This window comes from Apium graveolens, chromosome 1, assembly GCF_009905375.1.
Source record: "Apium graveolens cultivar Ventura chromosome 1, ASM990537v1, whole genome shotgun sequence".
Lineage (NCBI taxonomy): Eukaryota > Viridiplantae > Streptophyta > Magnoliopsida > Apiales > Apiaceae > Apium > Apium graveolens.
This window is the reverse complement of record NC_133647.1, coordinates 195,889,962-195,905,999: the sequence shown is the minus strand read 5'-3', so window position 1 is coordinate 195,905,999 and position 16,038 is coordinate 195,889,962. Positions and strand designations below refer to the sequence as shown.

At 34.3% G+C, this 16,038-nt stretch overlaps 1 protein-coding gene across 1 annotated transcript; it reads right to left on the bottom strand.

Annotated features, from left to right (window-relative positions):
- Positions 1 to 11,645: 11,645 nt before the first annotated feature.
- On the bottom strand, positions 11,646 to 12,737 carry LOC141714804 (zinc finger BED domain-containing protein RICESLEEPER 2-like). The gene is made up of 2 exons (XM_074518303.1): positions 12,204 to 12,737; positions 11,646 to 11,996 (listed from the first exon to the last, which is right to left on the bottom strand). The coding sequence occupies exons 1-2, from the start codon at positions 12,735 to 12,737 to the stop codon at positions 11,646 to 11,648; spliced, it is 885 nt and encodes a 294-aa protein (XP_074374404.1).
- Positions 12,738 to 16,038: the final 3,301 nt, after the last annotated feature.

The window sequence follows — 16,038 nt, the reverse complement described above, 5'->3', positions numbered from 1 at the left end:
CACTTAGATTTCTTATCAATGGCGTACTTTGGAATCAACTCTAAATTCATCATATTCTTTAGAGCACCAAGATTTAAATGACCAAGTCGTAAGTGCCACAAATCAGATGATTGTACACAATTAACAGAAGGTGCAACACTATCATTAATAAAACCACCCAAAACGGTTTCAACATTTATTAAAAACCAAACCATCAGACAAGTAACCCCTGCCAAAGAATGTACCAGTATGAGTAATAACTACTTTATTACACTTCAAAGAAAGTTCAAAGCCATTTTTAACTAAACAACTTCCACTTATAATATTTCTACAAATAGAGGGAACATGATACACTCTAGTGAGAGATAGAATCCGCCCAGAAGCAAACTTCAGGTCCACGTTTCCTATTCCAAGCACTTGTGCAGCACTAGCATTCCCCATCGTCACTATCACTCCATGACTCTGTTGATAAGATACAAACAAGCTAATATCAGCACAAATATGTACATTAGCTCCAGTATCAATCAACCACTCACGTGACAGATAAGTGGAAAGTAGTACAGAGTGGTAAGTAACATACCAGTCATCGGTTCCAGAGGCAACAACCTCACCAATGACCATGTTAGCTACTGGCCCACTCGTGGTTCCAAGTCCAAGCACAGTATTTGCTTGAGCTACCACTCCAGCTTTCTTAGCTTTCTTACTTGGACAGTCCTTGCTCCAATGACCAACCCGTCCACAAGACCAACATGGTTTGTTCGCCTTTGGTTTCTTAGCCTTGTTCTTGTCAGGTTTAGTGTTAGCCTTCTTAGTGACTACCTTTCTTTTCTGTCCTACAGTCACTACATTCACCTTCGAGCTCCCATGTTCCACAGGCAACACATGTCCCTGTTTGGACTTGTGCTGCTCCTGTACTGAGATGTCCAACATCAAGTTAGTCCATGTGATCTCTCCTTTCTGTCTTTTCAGGGAGAGAGCAAACTCTTCCCAAGACTTAGGGAGCTTTTCAATCACAGACATCACTCAAAACTTCTCAAGCAAGACCATACCGGACTCACCCAAATCATGAACTAACATCTCAAACTCATGAACCTGTTCAGTCATAGATTTTCCATCCACCAACTTAAAATCAAGAAACCTAGCCACAGAATACTTCTCAAATCCTTGAGAATCAGTATTATGGGTTTGGTCCAGCTTATCCCATAAGACTTTAGCAGTATAGACATATGATGAATAAACATCGAACAAGGTGTTCTCCAAGGATGCCAAAATTGGCTGCCCTAGCCACCCCATCCTTCTCAGCCCATAAAGCATAAACCTTAACAGATTCAGCTTTCTCTTGATCTAACCCAGGAGGATCATACTTTACCACTAACAATAGACCCTTAATCGTTAACTAGAGCTTCGTCTTTTTATGCCAAAGAGAAAAAGAAGCTCCACCACTAAATTTATTAGGCATACCCGATAAATCAATTGGATGGGGAAAACGATACGTGGTCCAGTCAATGGTAGTAGTACCACCAGAACCAGAACCAGTCTCAACAATTTTAGGAACATCAGCAGTTTCGTTAACCATCTTGCTAATTAACTATATATAACTATAATATCTTCAAGATTGTTGGGTATAATTTTAACTACACAGCAACAATGGGCAGTTATATATATAATAACAAGAACATGGCAAATAACCAACTAACGAAATAAAACACGAAGGCAATAACAAACTATAAAGACTGTAATTGACAAAGAAAGTAAAGAAAATTTATCGCTTATCGCTTTCCAAATTCTGATAAGAAGAAGAACAAAACAGCTGAGTCGCCAAACCCTTCAAGAGGACTTGACTGTTCTTGAAGAGATTATTGCCCCCCACTTAAGCTGTGATGGAATGCAGCAATATCGCTTCCAGGATAAAACAACAACAGATCAATCTGGTCACAGAACCAACAATGATCAACGGTGACTCGCACCTCAGTTTGCCCAAAAACCTATGCAACTCATATATGTTTACGAGGTAGGCACCGAGACTTGTGTCATTTTAATCTCAAGTATACCTCTCAATATATAGACATCTCAAGTTGCTCTTCTTCTATTTTACTCGATGTGGTACACCAAGTAACAAAACAGAAAAAGTAAACAAAATGGGTTTTCCTTATTATTTATATTATATCCTGATTAATTAATATTAATATTATAAAATATATTCAGAGTATGATTAAAATAATCCTTACTCAATATATTTTATATTAATAATTAAATAATCAATATAAATAATTAAACTTGTAATAGAAAAGAAAAATATAAGAGTTCCCACTAGCACTAGGCCACACAAGCATTCCACTTATGCTAGTAGTTGTAAACAACATTAACACAAGATGCTATATAAACTCAATATCTTTCTTTTACAATACCAATGTGGGACAAAATCCCCAAAACCCATTTCAAACAAGCAACTTTGTCTCAATATATTCATGGATTCCACTAAGAAAATATCTTAGATCCAAATATGAAAGTTTAAGTCCTCATGTCAAGGAACAACCTCCAAGTGTTAGTTTCCGGAAATCATATCAAGAACATATATAAAATATGCCTCAAACTTTCCATTTTCTAACATATAATTGTAAACTAATTTAAATGTACCTCAGTTTCCAGTTCCTCTGCATTTTTCCCCAGCAATGTACGCACTTCACGGTCTTTCAAAATAATCTATACACCACCAATGCTGTCAGTTGCGACCATGTTAATGTTGAACCTGCATTAAATTGAATTTGGATGTATCATTTGTAATTTCTTCCAATTGTAAAGTAAGGAGATTGTGGACCGTGACATACCTTTTTAGTGGTTCTGGAATTTTCTCTTACAATTTTTACAGAAGTAGTTTCCTCCCACCAATTACGTATCTTCGTAGCATGATGAGCATACATAAATCATCCAATTTATAGTCTCCTCAACAAATTCGATGGTAGCTTTAAGAACAACTTCTTCCTATTGGATAAGAAACTTATGCATTATATGTTGTAGCAGTATAATCATATAAGAATGTATTATGGAAAAGTAAAAGTAAAATCTTACATTAAGAAATTTGTTCCCCAAATTTTTTAACTGTTCCACAGTGCATACTTGAAGAGTTTTCATTTGTGTGTAGTTGAGTCTTTGCAAAATTTGGATCTTTTTAACCTAAAACAAAGAAACAAGATGATCATTTGAACTTAACATATTTAGAAGATAAAATGAAAATTTCAGGTTTATATGAATGGATGATTTGATAATACATTTTTCGCAAGTGGACCACACTGTGATGGTCGTAGATTAAGTAGAACTTGGTGGGGGAGTAGTTGCACACATCTATTTCATCTATAACATAGAATTTATTATAAGGTAATAAAGGAATGAGAACATTTAATTGTAATTTCTTTCATGATAAAATACCTTTCCAAGGACTAACTTTTGCACTTTCAATGATCAATATGATTGGTTCCTCCCAATCCTTTTAAAATTATTCTACAAACGAATTCCAGAAAGTAACATTTATCTTTTTCCTTCATATAAAAAAGTAGAAGTGTTAGTTGTTTGACTAAGCTTCTTAGAAATATATTTTTATGTACTAACGTTCCATCTGTTATTTTGAACATGATGTGAACTTTTTCCTGGCCAGTTGAGGCTTGCTTCTTTTAAAGTATTTCTTTCTTCTGTATTATCTCTATGACATTTCTTCATTTTATGTGTCATTATGTTAGTTTACAGATATGTTAGGAAGTACTTTGTATTGTGTTTGTTGGAAAAACTTAGTATTTTAAACTAAGTTGTGAATTATTTTGAGACTATATGAGTGAGACACAGTATGTATTAGTGGTGTGTATTTATTGGAACGTATTCTCATCTACGAGGGGATTCCAACGCATATTTACACGCTCAAAATGAGTAAAAGGTGAATGAGAACTGATGTTACAATGTGTGACCTTTTAATGTGAAAAGTGGTTTTGTACCCCATCGAGAGTAGCAGAAACCCCTTCCTTGGTTTTTCTTATAAATACCATGTACCACATCGAAAAGAATAACAAGTACTTTCAAGCCTCTCTTTATAAATAGAGTCTTAGGGCAGCGGTTTTATTATATCAAGAAAATAAGAGTCATCTCTTTAATTCTCATTCTCTCTAGTCCTAAATTTTCAAAATATTCTGGTGATAGTTTCTTGTTCGTCTCAAACTCGCTGGAAGTGATGCTCTGCCCCACTGCAACTCGTTTTATCCTGTGAGGTTATTCGCTCACACATATAGTGAGGGCTAATACGCTTTAAGGAGACAGACACGCACTGTACTCGGGTTTTTTCCGTTCTTGTCTCCTTCTTATTTAATTTTGTTTCATTCATTGTTTGTTTACACCACTCTGTTAATCACACACACGAACACCATTGTTATTATAACTTGGTTCTTCGCAGATTGAACAACAATCTTAAAGTGTATTATTTTATTTACATCTGTGATTACTTATGTGTTTGTTTGTTTGAGTGACGATCAAAGGAGAATCAAACTGTGAACAACGCGATGAACATGATGGACGATCCCAACGCACAGATCGGTGGATATGATGGGGTTCAGCATTAGGCTCCCAATCCTAACACATAGATCGTAGTATCTGATGGGGGTCAGACACCTGTTGGATATGTGTCTTCGGGACATGTGCCTCTGGGACACACTATCATTGGACAGTTTAGTGTGCCATTTGGACAAACGTTGGCAGGATTCGTTCCTCTGATTTTACATGCGGTGCATACTGGTGCATACACCTGTAGTACAGACGTGGGTACCAACTGTCACACATGCGGTACATGTTGCACCTGTTATGCCAACTGTGCATGTTGCACATGCTGATACACCCGAGAAGTTCAATGGAATGAACTTCAAATATTGATAGCAAAAGATGCACTTTTATCTAACCATGTTGCATTTGGATCGCTTCCTGAAGAAAGAGGTACTATTGCTCACTGGTGAGAGCAACACGTAGACTCTGTATGTTGTAGATGCTCAGAAACACTCTGAAAACATCTGTTTGGAATTATGTGCTGAATTGTTTGGCTGACTCGTTGTATAATGAGTATAGCTCGAAGCCAACAACTAAAGCCTTATGGGAGTCACTTGACCATATGTATAAAACTGAGGACGTTGGGGCTCAAAAGTGGATTGTTGGCCGCTTTCTTGACTATAAGATGGCGGATTCTAAGACTGTGGTCAGTCAGGTGCAAGAATTGTGGGTGATCATTCATGCTGAGGGATTGGTCATTAGTGAGTCTTTCCAAGTTGTTGTTGTGATTGAAAAGCTGCTACCTGGATGGAAAGATTTCAGGAACTACCTTAAGCACAAGCGAAAAGAAAATTTTATTAGAGGAAGTGACATTAAGAAACCTAACGGGCCTGGTACAGAATACAGGTTATGGGTTGGCATGAGATTTATAATATTTTGGGTGGATATGTTCCTCCGTAAAAAAATATTATTTATCTTGTTGGTGTCGTTCTGCTGCTGCAGTGACACACAGACATATTAAGGTGATACATGTGTTACTTAGTATGGCGAATATTGATGTCAATTGTGTATGCTGAATTTCGGAGATAATCCGGAAATTTGTTAACCCTAACGCATCAGTCGATTAAGAACCAATGAATGTGGGTTTACTGAAAATTTATGTTCATCCTTGGGTCTCTTCTGGTTGTACTAGTGGGTGAGCCAGAGATGTAGGTTCTTGTGAACCATGTTGGTTATGAGCCATGTAAAATTTTTATTTTTAGAGAAATTCAGTAATTTAATTTCTGGTGATAAGAACTACGCGAGTTCTTTAAACCTGATATTAAAAACCTCAGATGTTCTTAATGAATGACGTGAAAGCTGCTCAGATGAGAGGTAGTGACCTGATATGTGCTTACTTTCTGGTTTGATAGTAAAGCATTGATAGCGTGTACTCATCAAAGAATTAGTAGATCTGTTCCGCCCAAAATTGGAATGGGCTACGAGTAAATAATGAAGCTAAATAGAAAGGCATGTGCTCTATAAGATCAAGATTGAACAAGATTGAAAATCGTTTTTATACGAATAATTAAAATGGTAGAGAATCAAAAATCACCGGGTGAATTTTGTTCACAACGTGATTTTTATGATGCCATTGTACCTTACTCGCATTAATCAGATGGAGTAGATGCATGCTTGAGTTTAGCTCCAAGGGAGATACAAAACGATTGTGATCAGTTTAGACTATCACAGAATTTGAGGATATTATTTACGGAAAGCTAATCATTTCTTAAACAAGATACCACGAAAGAAAATAGTCGAATTTCCTATTAGCTTTGGAATGCGTTTTGATATTCTTTGAAATATTAAAATTGTGAGGTATCTGGAATGGAAATTATTGAATTTTCTATGAATATTAAAATGTAGTGAAACATTATTGAAAATTATTAAAATATGGGGTATTTCGAAACTTAATACTAGTACCTCTAAAGGAAAGATGAAATCCAAAATCAATTGAGATATTTTGGGTGGATATATAGACAATAAATGAGTCTAATGATATTTTACAAAATCAAGAAATACTTATAATAATGAGTTAGTAGTACTGTGTGTATCTGTAATTCGAAGTCATCTGAACGAACTTATAATTTTCCGGATTATAATTTTTCGGATGAATGTGAGGATGATCCTAAAAAGAGTAAGAGACTTGGCAAACATGTTTGTCCGCAATGTCATAATAACTCAAAGATAAGCTTCAAATTTTTAAGTGATTTATGTGATTCTCTGATATCAAGAGAACATTGACTAAAGTTGAGAAGTCAATAAACTAAAATTTTCTAGCACGTATACTAGAAAATGGACTGTGTTGATCTCTCTATGTCCTTTGTGGGGGAAAAGGATGTTAATAACTAGAGAGAGTGGTTCTATTTGATAGAATCGTGTCTAAAAATTATATGGATCTTCTTACGAGATAGAAGTCATGAGATTGGTTATGTTTCTTGTAGTGATTTAAGGCTCGATGTAAATGATTATTTTGATTTATAATTTATATATTTAAGATTAGGGCTTTTATCATAAATATCCAAATTTTACAAATATTTTGTAAAAATACTGTCATTTTTTGAAACAAATTGCAAAAGTACTATTTTTCAAAAAATATTTGCAAAAATACGGAGGTTGCATTTGCAACCATATCTGTAACTGCTAGCAACCATATATGCAACCACAAATTCAAATTTAAAAAAATCTGTTGAAAATTACATTTAATTGCAAAATAAGTTGCAAGTGGTTGCAAATGGCGAAAAATGAGTGCCCCTACGGGGCCAATACTACTATCACAAAAGCAACCATGAAATCAACTAAAAGCAAAGCAAAAATCGCCTAAAAGCAACCAAAATCCATCCTCTCCAATTTTGCTCTCCCACTTCCTGTCAATACCAAACCTCTTCTCCACTTTCATCATCTCAAACAAGCTCAAAGCATCTTCAAACTTCCCAACCCGAGAATACCCAGTAACCATTGTAACATCCCGATATTTTATAATTATTTTTAGTTGGATTATTTGATTTAATTATTTATTAATGTCAATGTGTTGTAATTAAATTAGTTTGTGTAAGTTTATTTTTATATTTATAATCAGAATATTATTTTAAGAGTATTAGTTTTAAAAAAATAGTAAGGCTTTATTAAAAAAGAGTGAGGGTTTTAATAAAAAAAGAAGAAACAAGGAAGAGTTAGGGTTTGCTAAAAAAATAAGGGTTTGCGTTATTTTGATCGGAGAAGAGAGGAGAGAGGGAGAGAGAAAGAGAAAATAGATGGAGATAGGGATGAACATCAAGAACTTTTTGGAGGGTTTTGAATTTGGGGTTTGTGGAATTGGGGTTCTTGTGATTTGTGGTTCTGAAATCGTTATTAGCGTTCTCGGTCATTAAGATCTTGAGGTACAGATATCTTCCTTGTACTGTTTATTTTCGTATTCGAATTCGTGTGTACGAATATTTTCGTTATATTCTAAATCTTGTTATACTTCATCGGATTCTTGTGCTTCAATTCTAGTAATCTGAATTCTTGTGAAATTCGTATTTAATTCTATTTATCGGATTGTTGTGATTCTAGACTCATCAGAAAGCTTATTTGATTATCTTCATCTTTCGTTCTTTACATTTTCTGAAATTTTACTTGTAAGTATCTCGAAATCTACAATTTATGAAATCTGGTGGGTCAAATTGTGCTTGTACGTTCTAACTTCATATATTCATTATAAATTGAATATTTGTTCAAATATTATGAGCAATACCATTCTGGAAAGCTCTTTTCGATATCTACAATTTGCGTTTACATTCTACTCCTAAATTCTGTGATTTTGATATCTTAAACATCAAAATACAATTATAATCAAGGACTGATTCTGTTCTGCAGTCCGCATTTATTTGTTTTCTGAATTCATTACTTGTTCATTTTTGACGAGCCTTACCATTCTGGAAAGGTCACGGAATTTCCTACGACTTTCGTGTTTCGTACTTTTTCAGTTGACTTCATCTTTATGCAGTAATTTGACATTCTTTGAAACTGATCAGATTTGATCTTATCAATAATTAGTGGTTTGTTATGTTATTTTGTTTCGTGATGTTGGTTATAGTTTTTTTGAGGTTATTTGATAAATTTATATATGATTTTGGAGACGTAAGATATTTGATTGTGTGATCTTTGAGTATTTATTTTGAGTTATTTATGTTATTTGTATGACTTGGGAGTTTGTAAGACATCCGTCGCGAGTGGATAATCTCGTGCTTGGCACCTCCTATGCGGTGTACTTAAATTGTATGGGCGTGTCGCCGAAGTTGTGGGACACGTATAGCCATGGCTAGTATGTGTATGATTTGGCCTTTTGGGTAGCACGTGCTTATTACCGTGCAAGCCCCTGTAAGATATTGGGTAGCATTTGCTTTGTGTTGTGCAAGCCCCTGTAAGTTTTGATGACTACATATTTCTGGATTACCGAAAATGTAGGATATTCTGTAAGTGTAAAATTATCTCCCATGTACGTATGTAAGCTATTTTATGTATTATTTTGTAAGTGTGAGAATATGTGTAAGAGTATGTGTAAGGGTATGATTTTATTTTATGATTATTCTTTCGATTATATTATTTATGATTATTATGTATAATTGATAAGGATATATGTAAGAGTATGATAAGTTTTGGGTGGTAAGCATTTAGTTTTGTTTTGTGAGTTGATTATTCATTTTTTTATATTGTCTCATTCACTATTATTATTGTGCTTCATTCAGATATTCAGTTGTGTTCTTACCATCGTCATCTTTTAATCTTTGTTCAATTATGCTTTATTTTATATCTGTATATGAGCCTTTCGTTCACTGCCGGTCCTTTGTTTTTGTTGTTTTCCTCCGGCAGGTATTCTCTCTTTTAGGTGGGTTGTTTAAGGGGAAGAGTGCGAGTTCCAAGACTTTGAGGAGTTTTATATTTTCTTAGATTTTCTTTAGAGTTTGTTGGTTTGGTTGTAATTTAGTTGTATTATATTTCAAGAATTGAAAGTTTTATCGGATTTTAATGGAGTTTGGATTTAAATAAGTATTATCTTGAGAAATTTTATTAGTTGAGTTGTTAAAGTTGGTATCGGAGCTAGTATTTTAAGATTCTCTAGACTTGCCTTTAGGCTCGATGTATGAATTGTGGGTAGTTGTAAGATAGACTTATAGCCTTAGAGTTGCCTTTAGGCTCGACCTGTGAGTGTGGGTAGACTTTTGAATGGATCGTTAGTTAAGAATGTTATTCGCTTCGTGTTCCTTTGTTGTCTGTCTATATTCGCTTTTTAAAAAAAGAGACGTGTCAGTTAAATTTCGAGGACAAAATTTTTGTAAGGAGGGAAGAATGTAACATCCCGATATTTTATAATTATTTTTAGTTGGATTATTTGATTTAATTATTTATTAATGTCAATGTGTTGTAATTAAATTAGTTTGTGTAAGTTTATTTTTATATTTATAATCAAAATATTATTTTAAGAGTATTAGTTTTAAAAAAATAGTAAGGCTTTATTAAAAAAGAGTGAGGGTTTTAATAAAAAAAAGGAGAAACAAGGAAGAGTTAGGGTTAGAGCTGGCGGAATATGGATTTGGACCGGTTTTAACTCATTAAAATGGATTTGGACCGGTTTATGAACCAAAACCATATTTTAACCATATTGTATCAAATATGGTTATAATTTGGTTTGGTTTTATACGGTTATGGATTAAAATTTGGATATCCATATTTTTATATAAAAATTAAAATCTCCATCAATCAATTTTTAGTTGTTTTATTTAACATTGTTTAATATATTTAATTATTTTAAAAATATATATTTCTTTATGGTTAAATATATAGTAGTAAATTTTTTTGCTGATCAACTCTACTTGGCTTTTAGTAAAGTAGGTATATGGATGTTAATGAGCTAATGATTATAAACAATAATCAGGGCTCTCTGACTAAGTTGGATCAATCTCAACATATTTACACCAGCTAACAATTACATTTGCTAACAAATTAAGGCAGAAATACAGTGGGAAATGAACCTGAACCTGCCAAATAAAGCCATACAGCAAACAGAGCTCCGAAAGTTTGAACTTCATAGAAGCACAAGCACATGCTCTTTTATCTTATCAAGCTATAATACCAGATGACTAACCAATGTTGGATGCTGATACAATTTTGATATTGCATATTTCACACACAGTACAGAGGAATAAAAGTACCAACACTCTCTCCGTTTAAAAGCAGCACTGGGAACTGCTGCATATCTATCTGAGTATATGATCTTGTTGTCGACCCCTTTCTGTATCTCTGTTTTCATCTTGATTCTCTGGTCAATATGATGAGCACCTTAGTAGTAGTACATATCTGGAAGATAAAAAGGCAAAACCTAAGAATATAGTGATAATTATAACATCAGTGCTTAATACCAAAAAGATAGAGACAATCTAAAAAACAATCTAAACTATTTAACAATATGCACAGTGATCAAATGAGCTGGTTGACGGTTCTAGCTAGTGTAGAAAAGTTTTTTCAATTAGCAAAAAGTAAAAGAGAGCATCATGGTTGTGACTTAAGAGTAAAGAAACTACTTGAAATAGAAGCAGCAACAAAACAAGATCACACACATTTCAGTAAAAGAATAGAAAAATTTGAGAAACCATATAAGCATTTTGGATGCTGCAGAAGGCTTTACAAAAATTTAAATTGTGCACACCTAGGACATAAAACACAACAGCTATAGTTTTACACCAACAGTTTGTTCTACAAAGGTTAAACTGAAAATAGAAAATATTATTCTGCCAGAGGTTCAAGAGGATGCACCCATTAATCAACAGACCCATTAATCAACAGGTAACACAGTGGCCAGTAGTGTATTCAATGGTACCAAGCAATTAAATAGCAAATCACAGGAGTTGCTACTTGTGACTATGTTTCTACCATAGAACAAAACAGTAAATAAGCATATTACCTTACAATAGCAAATGAAATAAAACATCAATTTTCCGGAGTCTGAAAACTAAGTACAAGCTTCTCAACATCGCCAATGGAATCTTCCAAATCACTTTCTTCATCCCCAAAAACTACAATAATTACATTATAATGTGTATTGAAAACTAAATAATGTGTAATTGAAATTAAATAATGCAACAAATTAAAATGATATTAACTTTACCTTTAGCCCCATATAACCAATTGCGAGTGCATAATAACGCCTCTGCATTGTCCGGTGTAATAGAACCACGATACTTGCTAATAATTTGACTTCTAATACTAAAAGAAGACTCGGAAGCAACAGTAGTTATTGGCATGCTTAAAATATCTCGTGTCATAGCAGATAAAATGGGGTATTTGCTTTTATTTGATCTCCAAAAAGAAAGTACATCAAGTTTCACTCTAGCATCCAATTTACTTTCTTCCAAGTACAAATGAAGTTGTGATTTAGTTTCATTTTGTGAGTCATTTTGACAAAAAATTGATTCAAACTCCTACAATATTAAAACAAAGTTAGCATAAGAATAAAGCACATATACAAATATATAAAATGAACACTAAGATCAAAGAAAAAGCTTACATCTATATCATCCATTTCTTCATCATGATCTTCGTTAGTAACTCTTGGACAAGAAGTGATGGATGTTGAAGAAATATTTGATATTCAATAGATCTTCCATCTTCTCATAGATTTGTCTAACTTTTTCAGAATAATTTGTAGGATAGATCTTTCTAAAGACATACTCCACGAACTTTAACTTGTAGCGAGGATCCAATATTACGGCAAATGACAATATCAAGCTATAATTCTTCCAATATTTCCTAAACTTTTCATTCATTTCAAATGCCGTTTGATATAAAATACTACCCTCGTCTTGCATTTCATTGCTAATAAGTGACTGTATCTTGTACACTCCACGAAAGTAAAGATTAGAAGTTGGATATTGACTTCCCGAGAATAAAACTGTGATATCATAGAAAGGCTTTAAAAATTGACAAATTTTATGAACTTTGGCCCATTCTTCATCTGTTAAATAACCCACATTTTTATCTACTAATTCATACTGAGATAAGGCAACCTTGTACTGCAATGCACTCTCCAGCATAACATAAGTAGAGTTCCATCTTGTTGGAACATCTTGAGAAAGTTTCTTCTTGCAATTAATTGAAAGTTGACTAATAAATTCTGCCAATTTTATCATCCTTCCTTTTGCTCCTCTAACATATTTTACCATTTCTCTAACTTTACTTACACAATCATCTACAACTTTAAGGCCACTTTGAACTATCAAATTCAAGATCTGTGCACCACAACGCACATGAAAATAATCCCCATCACAAAGTAAGACACTGTTAAGAATATGTGTATTAGTTTGATGATAAGTTCAGAAAAACACTTAAGTAGAAATCTAGTGTTTGTAGCCTCAACGGATAAGACCACTTTGGCTATCCGTTGATGGTGTAGCTTTACTTAAAAATAAGTCTAGTGTTGTAGCACATTTCAGTCTCTGTATTTGAGATATAATTCTTAAAAGTTGAGAGGAATTATAAGTCATGTTGACTACTAGAGGATATGCAAATAGGAAGGCCAATTGTAAATATTTCATGCCTTGTAATTTTGTATAAGTGAAGAAGTGTCAACGGATATTGAAGACCTTCAACGGATGAGAAACAAAGCTTCAACGGATGTCTCGAAAGCTTCAACGGATAACATCCTTCAATGGATGAGTGCATCAACGGATAGAGCTTCAACTGCTAACACATCAACGGATAAAGCCATCAACGGATGAAGGCTTCAACGGATGTTCTGTTAAATAACAGTTGACAAGTGGTAGTTGTACCTACAAACAGAGGCACATGGGTTGACAGAGACAACTGAGATGTGGTAGCCTATTTCAGGAACATCAGAAAAAGCAGCCGTTCTACTCTAGTATAAAGAGGCAATAGTCAACAATGCACTGGAGTAAAATGGAGAAGAAACAAGTGGAGAACTTATTTTATTATTGTATTTTATCTTTGTCTTCACTTGTAAACTTGGTGATATATAAACCAAGCAGAAGCTAGTAATTAGATAAGAAATTTTCCAGAGCTGTTTAGAAAAATCTTGAGAGAAAATTTATCTAGTTTGTACTAGGACGTAGTTGTGATCAACTTCTTGAATCACATATTTTCTGAAATACCATCGCTGGTGGAACAACAAATCCACCAGAAAAGTTTTTAAGGTCTGGTGTGTTCTCTACATTTTTGTTTGAATATATATCTGTCTGTATTAGCTTGTAGCAATTCACACACTTGTTCATCTTGAACACATAGCCCTTGAAACTGCTCAAAATCTGAAAAAGTTTTGAGATTTACATTCAACCCCCCTTCTGTAAATCTCATTGTTAGTTCACTAGGAATAACAATTGGTATCAGAGCAGGCTCTTGACACACAAAGAGTTTAAAGATCTTGGAAACTAACAAAGATGAGTAAGAAGGATATTGGAGTAAAAATCCCAGTTCTTGACAAAGACAGTTATCACCACTGGAAGGTGAAAATGCACCTTCATCTACTCTCCCAAGATGAAGGTTATGTAAATTGCATTGAGAATGGTCCTCACATTCCCCACAAAGTAGCCACAGTTGCTACGGCCACAATTGCTGTTGGTCAATCCATTCCAAAACCTAGAGCAGAATGGACAATGGAAGACACAGAAGAAGTCCACAAGGATAAGAAGGCTATGACCATTTTGTTTAATGGTCTTGACAAGGATATGTTTGATAATGTGATAAATTGCACAACTGCCAAAGAGGTTTGGGACACAGTTCAGCTACTGTGTGAAGGTACAGAACAAGTAAAAGAGAACAAAATGCAGCTTCTCATTCAACAGTATGAGTATTTTCATTTTGAAGAAAATGAATCTTTAAATGACACATTCAATAGATTCCAAAAGCTGTTGAATGGACTGAAGCTGTATGGTAGAGTGTACCAGGTGAAGGATTCAAATCTTAAATTCTTAAGATCCTTGCCAAAGGAATGGAAACCCATGACTGTCTCCTTGAGAAACTCTCAAGATTATAAGGACTTCACTCTTGAGAGGTTATATGGAATCTTGAAGACCTATGAACTAGAGCTGGAACAGGATGAGTATTGGAGAAGGGGAGAAAGAAAGGAGGTTCAGTTGCCTTGGTAGCTGAAAATGAGAGAGAATGCAGACAAGAAACTGTGAGATCTACATCAAACTCCAAAGATGGTATAAGAAATCAGGAATCATGCAAGGAAAAAGAAGTAGCTGTTGACATTGAGGACAACTCCAGCCAAGATGACTCTGGTGGAATTGATGAGCATCTTGTATTTCTGTCCAGGAGATTTGCAAAGATGAAATTTAGGAAAAACACTAGAGCCACTAAACCTCATAAGAACATGGTGGACAAATCCAAGTTCAAATGTTACAATTGTGGTATAAGTGGACACTTTGCAAGTGAGTGCAGAAAGCCAACTTCTGAAAAGAAGAAATTTGACCAAGTAGATTATAAAAAGAAATATTTTGATCTGCTCAAGAAAAAGGAGAGGGCTTTCATTACTCAAGAAAAAGACTGGGCAGCGGATGGAGAAGAAGAGGATGAAGATGTGGAATATGTCAACTTGGCTCTCATGGCTGATTCTGAGGAAAATGAAGTTAGTTCATCAAGCAACCAGGTAATCACTACTGATGTAACACAGCTTACTAAAGAATAGTGCAATGATGCTTTTAATGACATGTCTACTGAATTGTATCATTTGCGTGTGTCTCTTAAATCTCTTGCTAAAGAAAATAGTAGGATTAAAGAGAACAATCTGTTTTTAAGTAATAGAAATGCTGTGTTAGAAGACAAGTTGATTGACCTAGAGAAAACTAAGCTACATTGTATATCTGTTGAAAATGAACTAGCTGAATCTGTTAAGAAAGTAGAAATACTTTCTAATCAATTAGAGAGAGAGCAAGAGGTGATTAAAGCCTGGAAGACATCTAGGGATGTTAGTGCTCAAATTGCCAAGGTCCAAGGAATTGAATCATTCTGTGAAACTGCCTGGGATAAAAACAAAAAGAAAATGGAATTAATTGATGGACTGTCAACGGATGTGGAATCAACGGATGATGAAAGTTATCCGTTGAAGGAAGAAAAGGAGCATCCGTTGAAGGTTCCTCAATTAAAACAGGTAGATGTTTCTAAAAGTGAAAATCTAAAGAAACTCAACAAAAAGTTTGGTTCAACTTCCAAAAACTTTGTCAAAGGAGAAGCAAGCACATCCAAAGATGTCAGTAAGGTGAATATAGGGCACATGACCTTAGAACAGTTAAAGAATAGGCTCAAAGTGGTTGAGGATAAAAAGGAAACTAAAAGGAAATCTAATAGAAATGGGAAGGTAGGGATTAACAAACATAACAATTACACACCTGATAAGTATGCTCCTAGAAAAAGCTGTGTGCATTGTAGTAATGTTAATCATCTATCTGCTAATTGCAAATCTATTAAGAAAACTCCCATACCTGCACCCTCTTCCATGCCTAATAT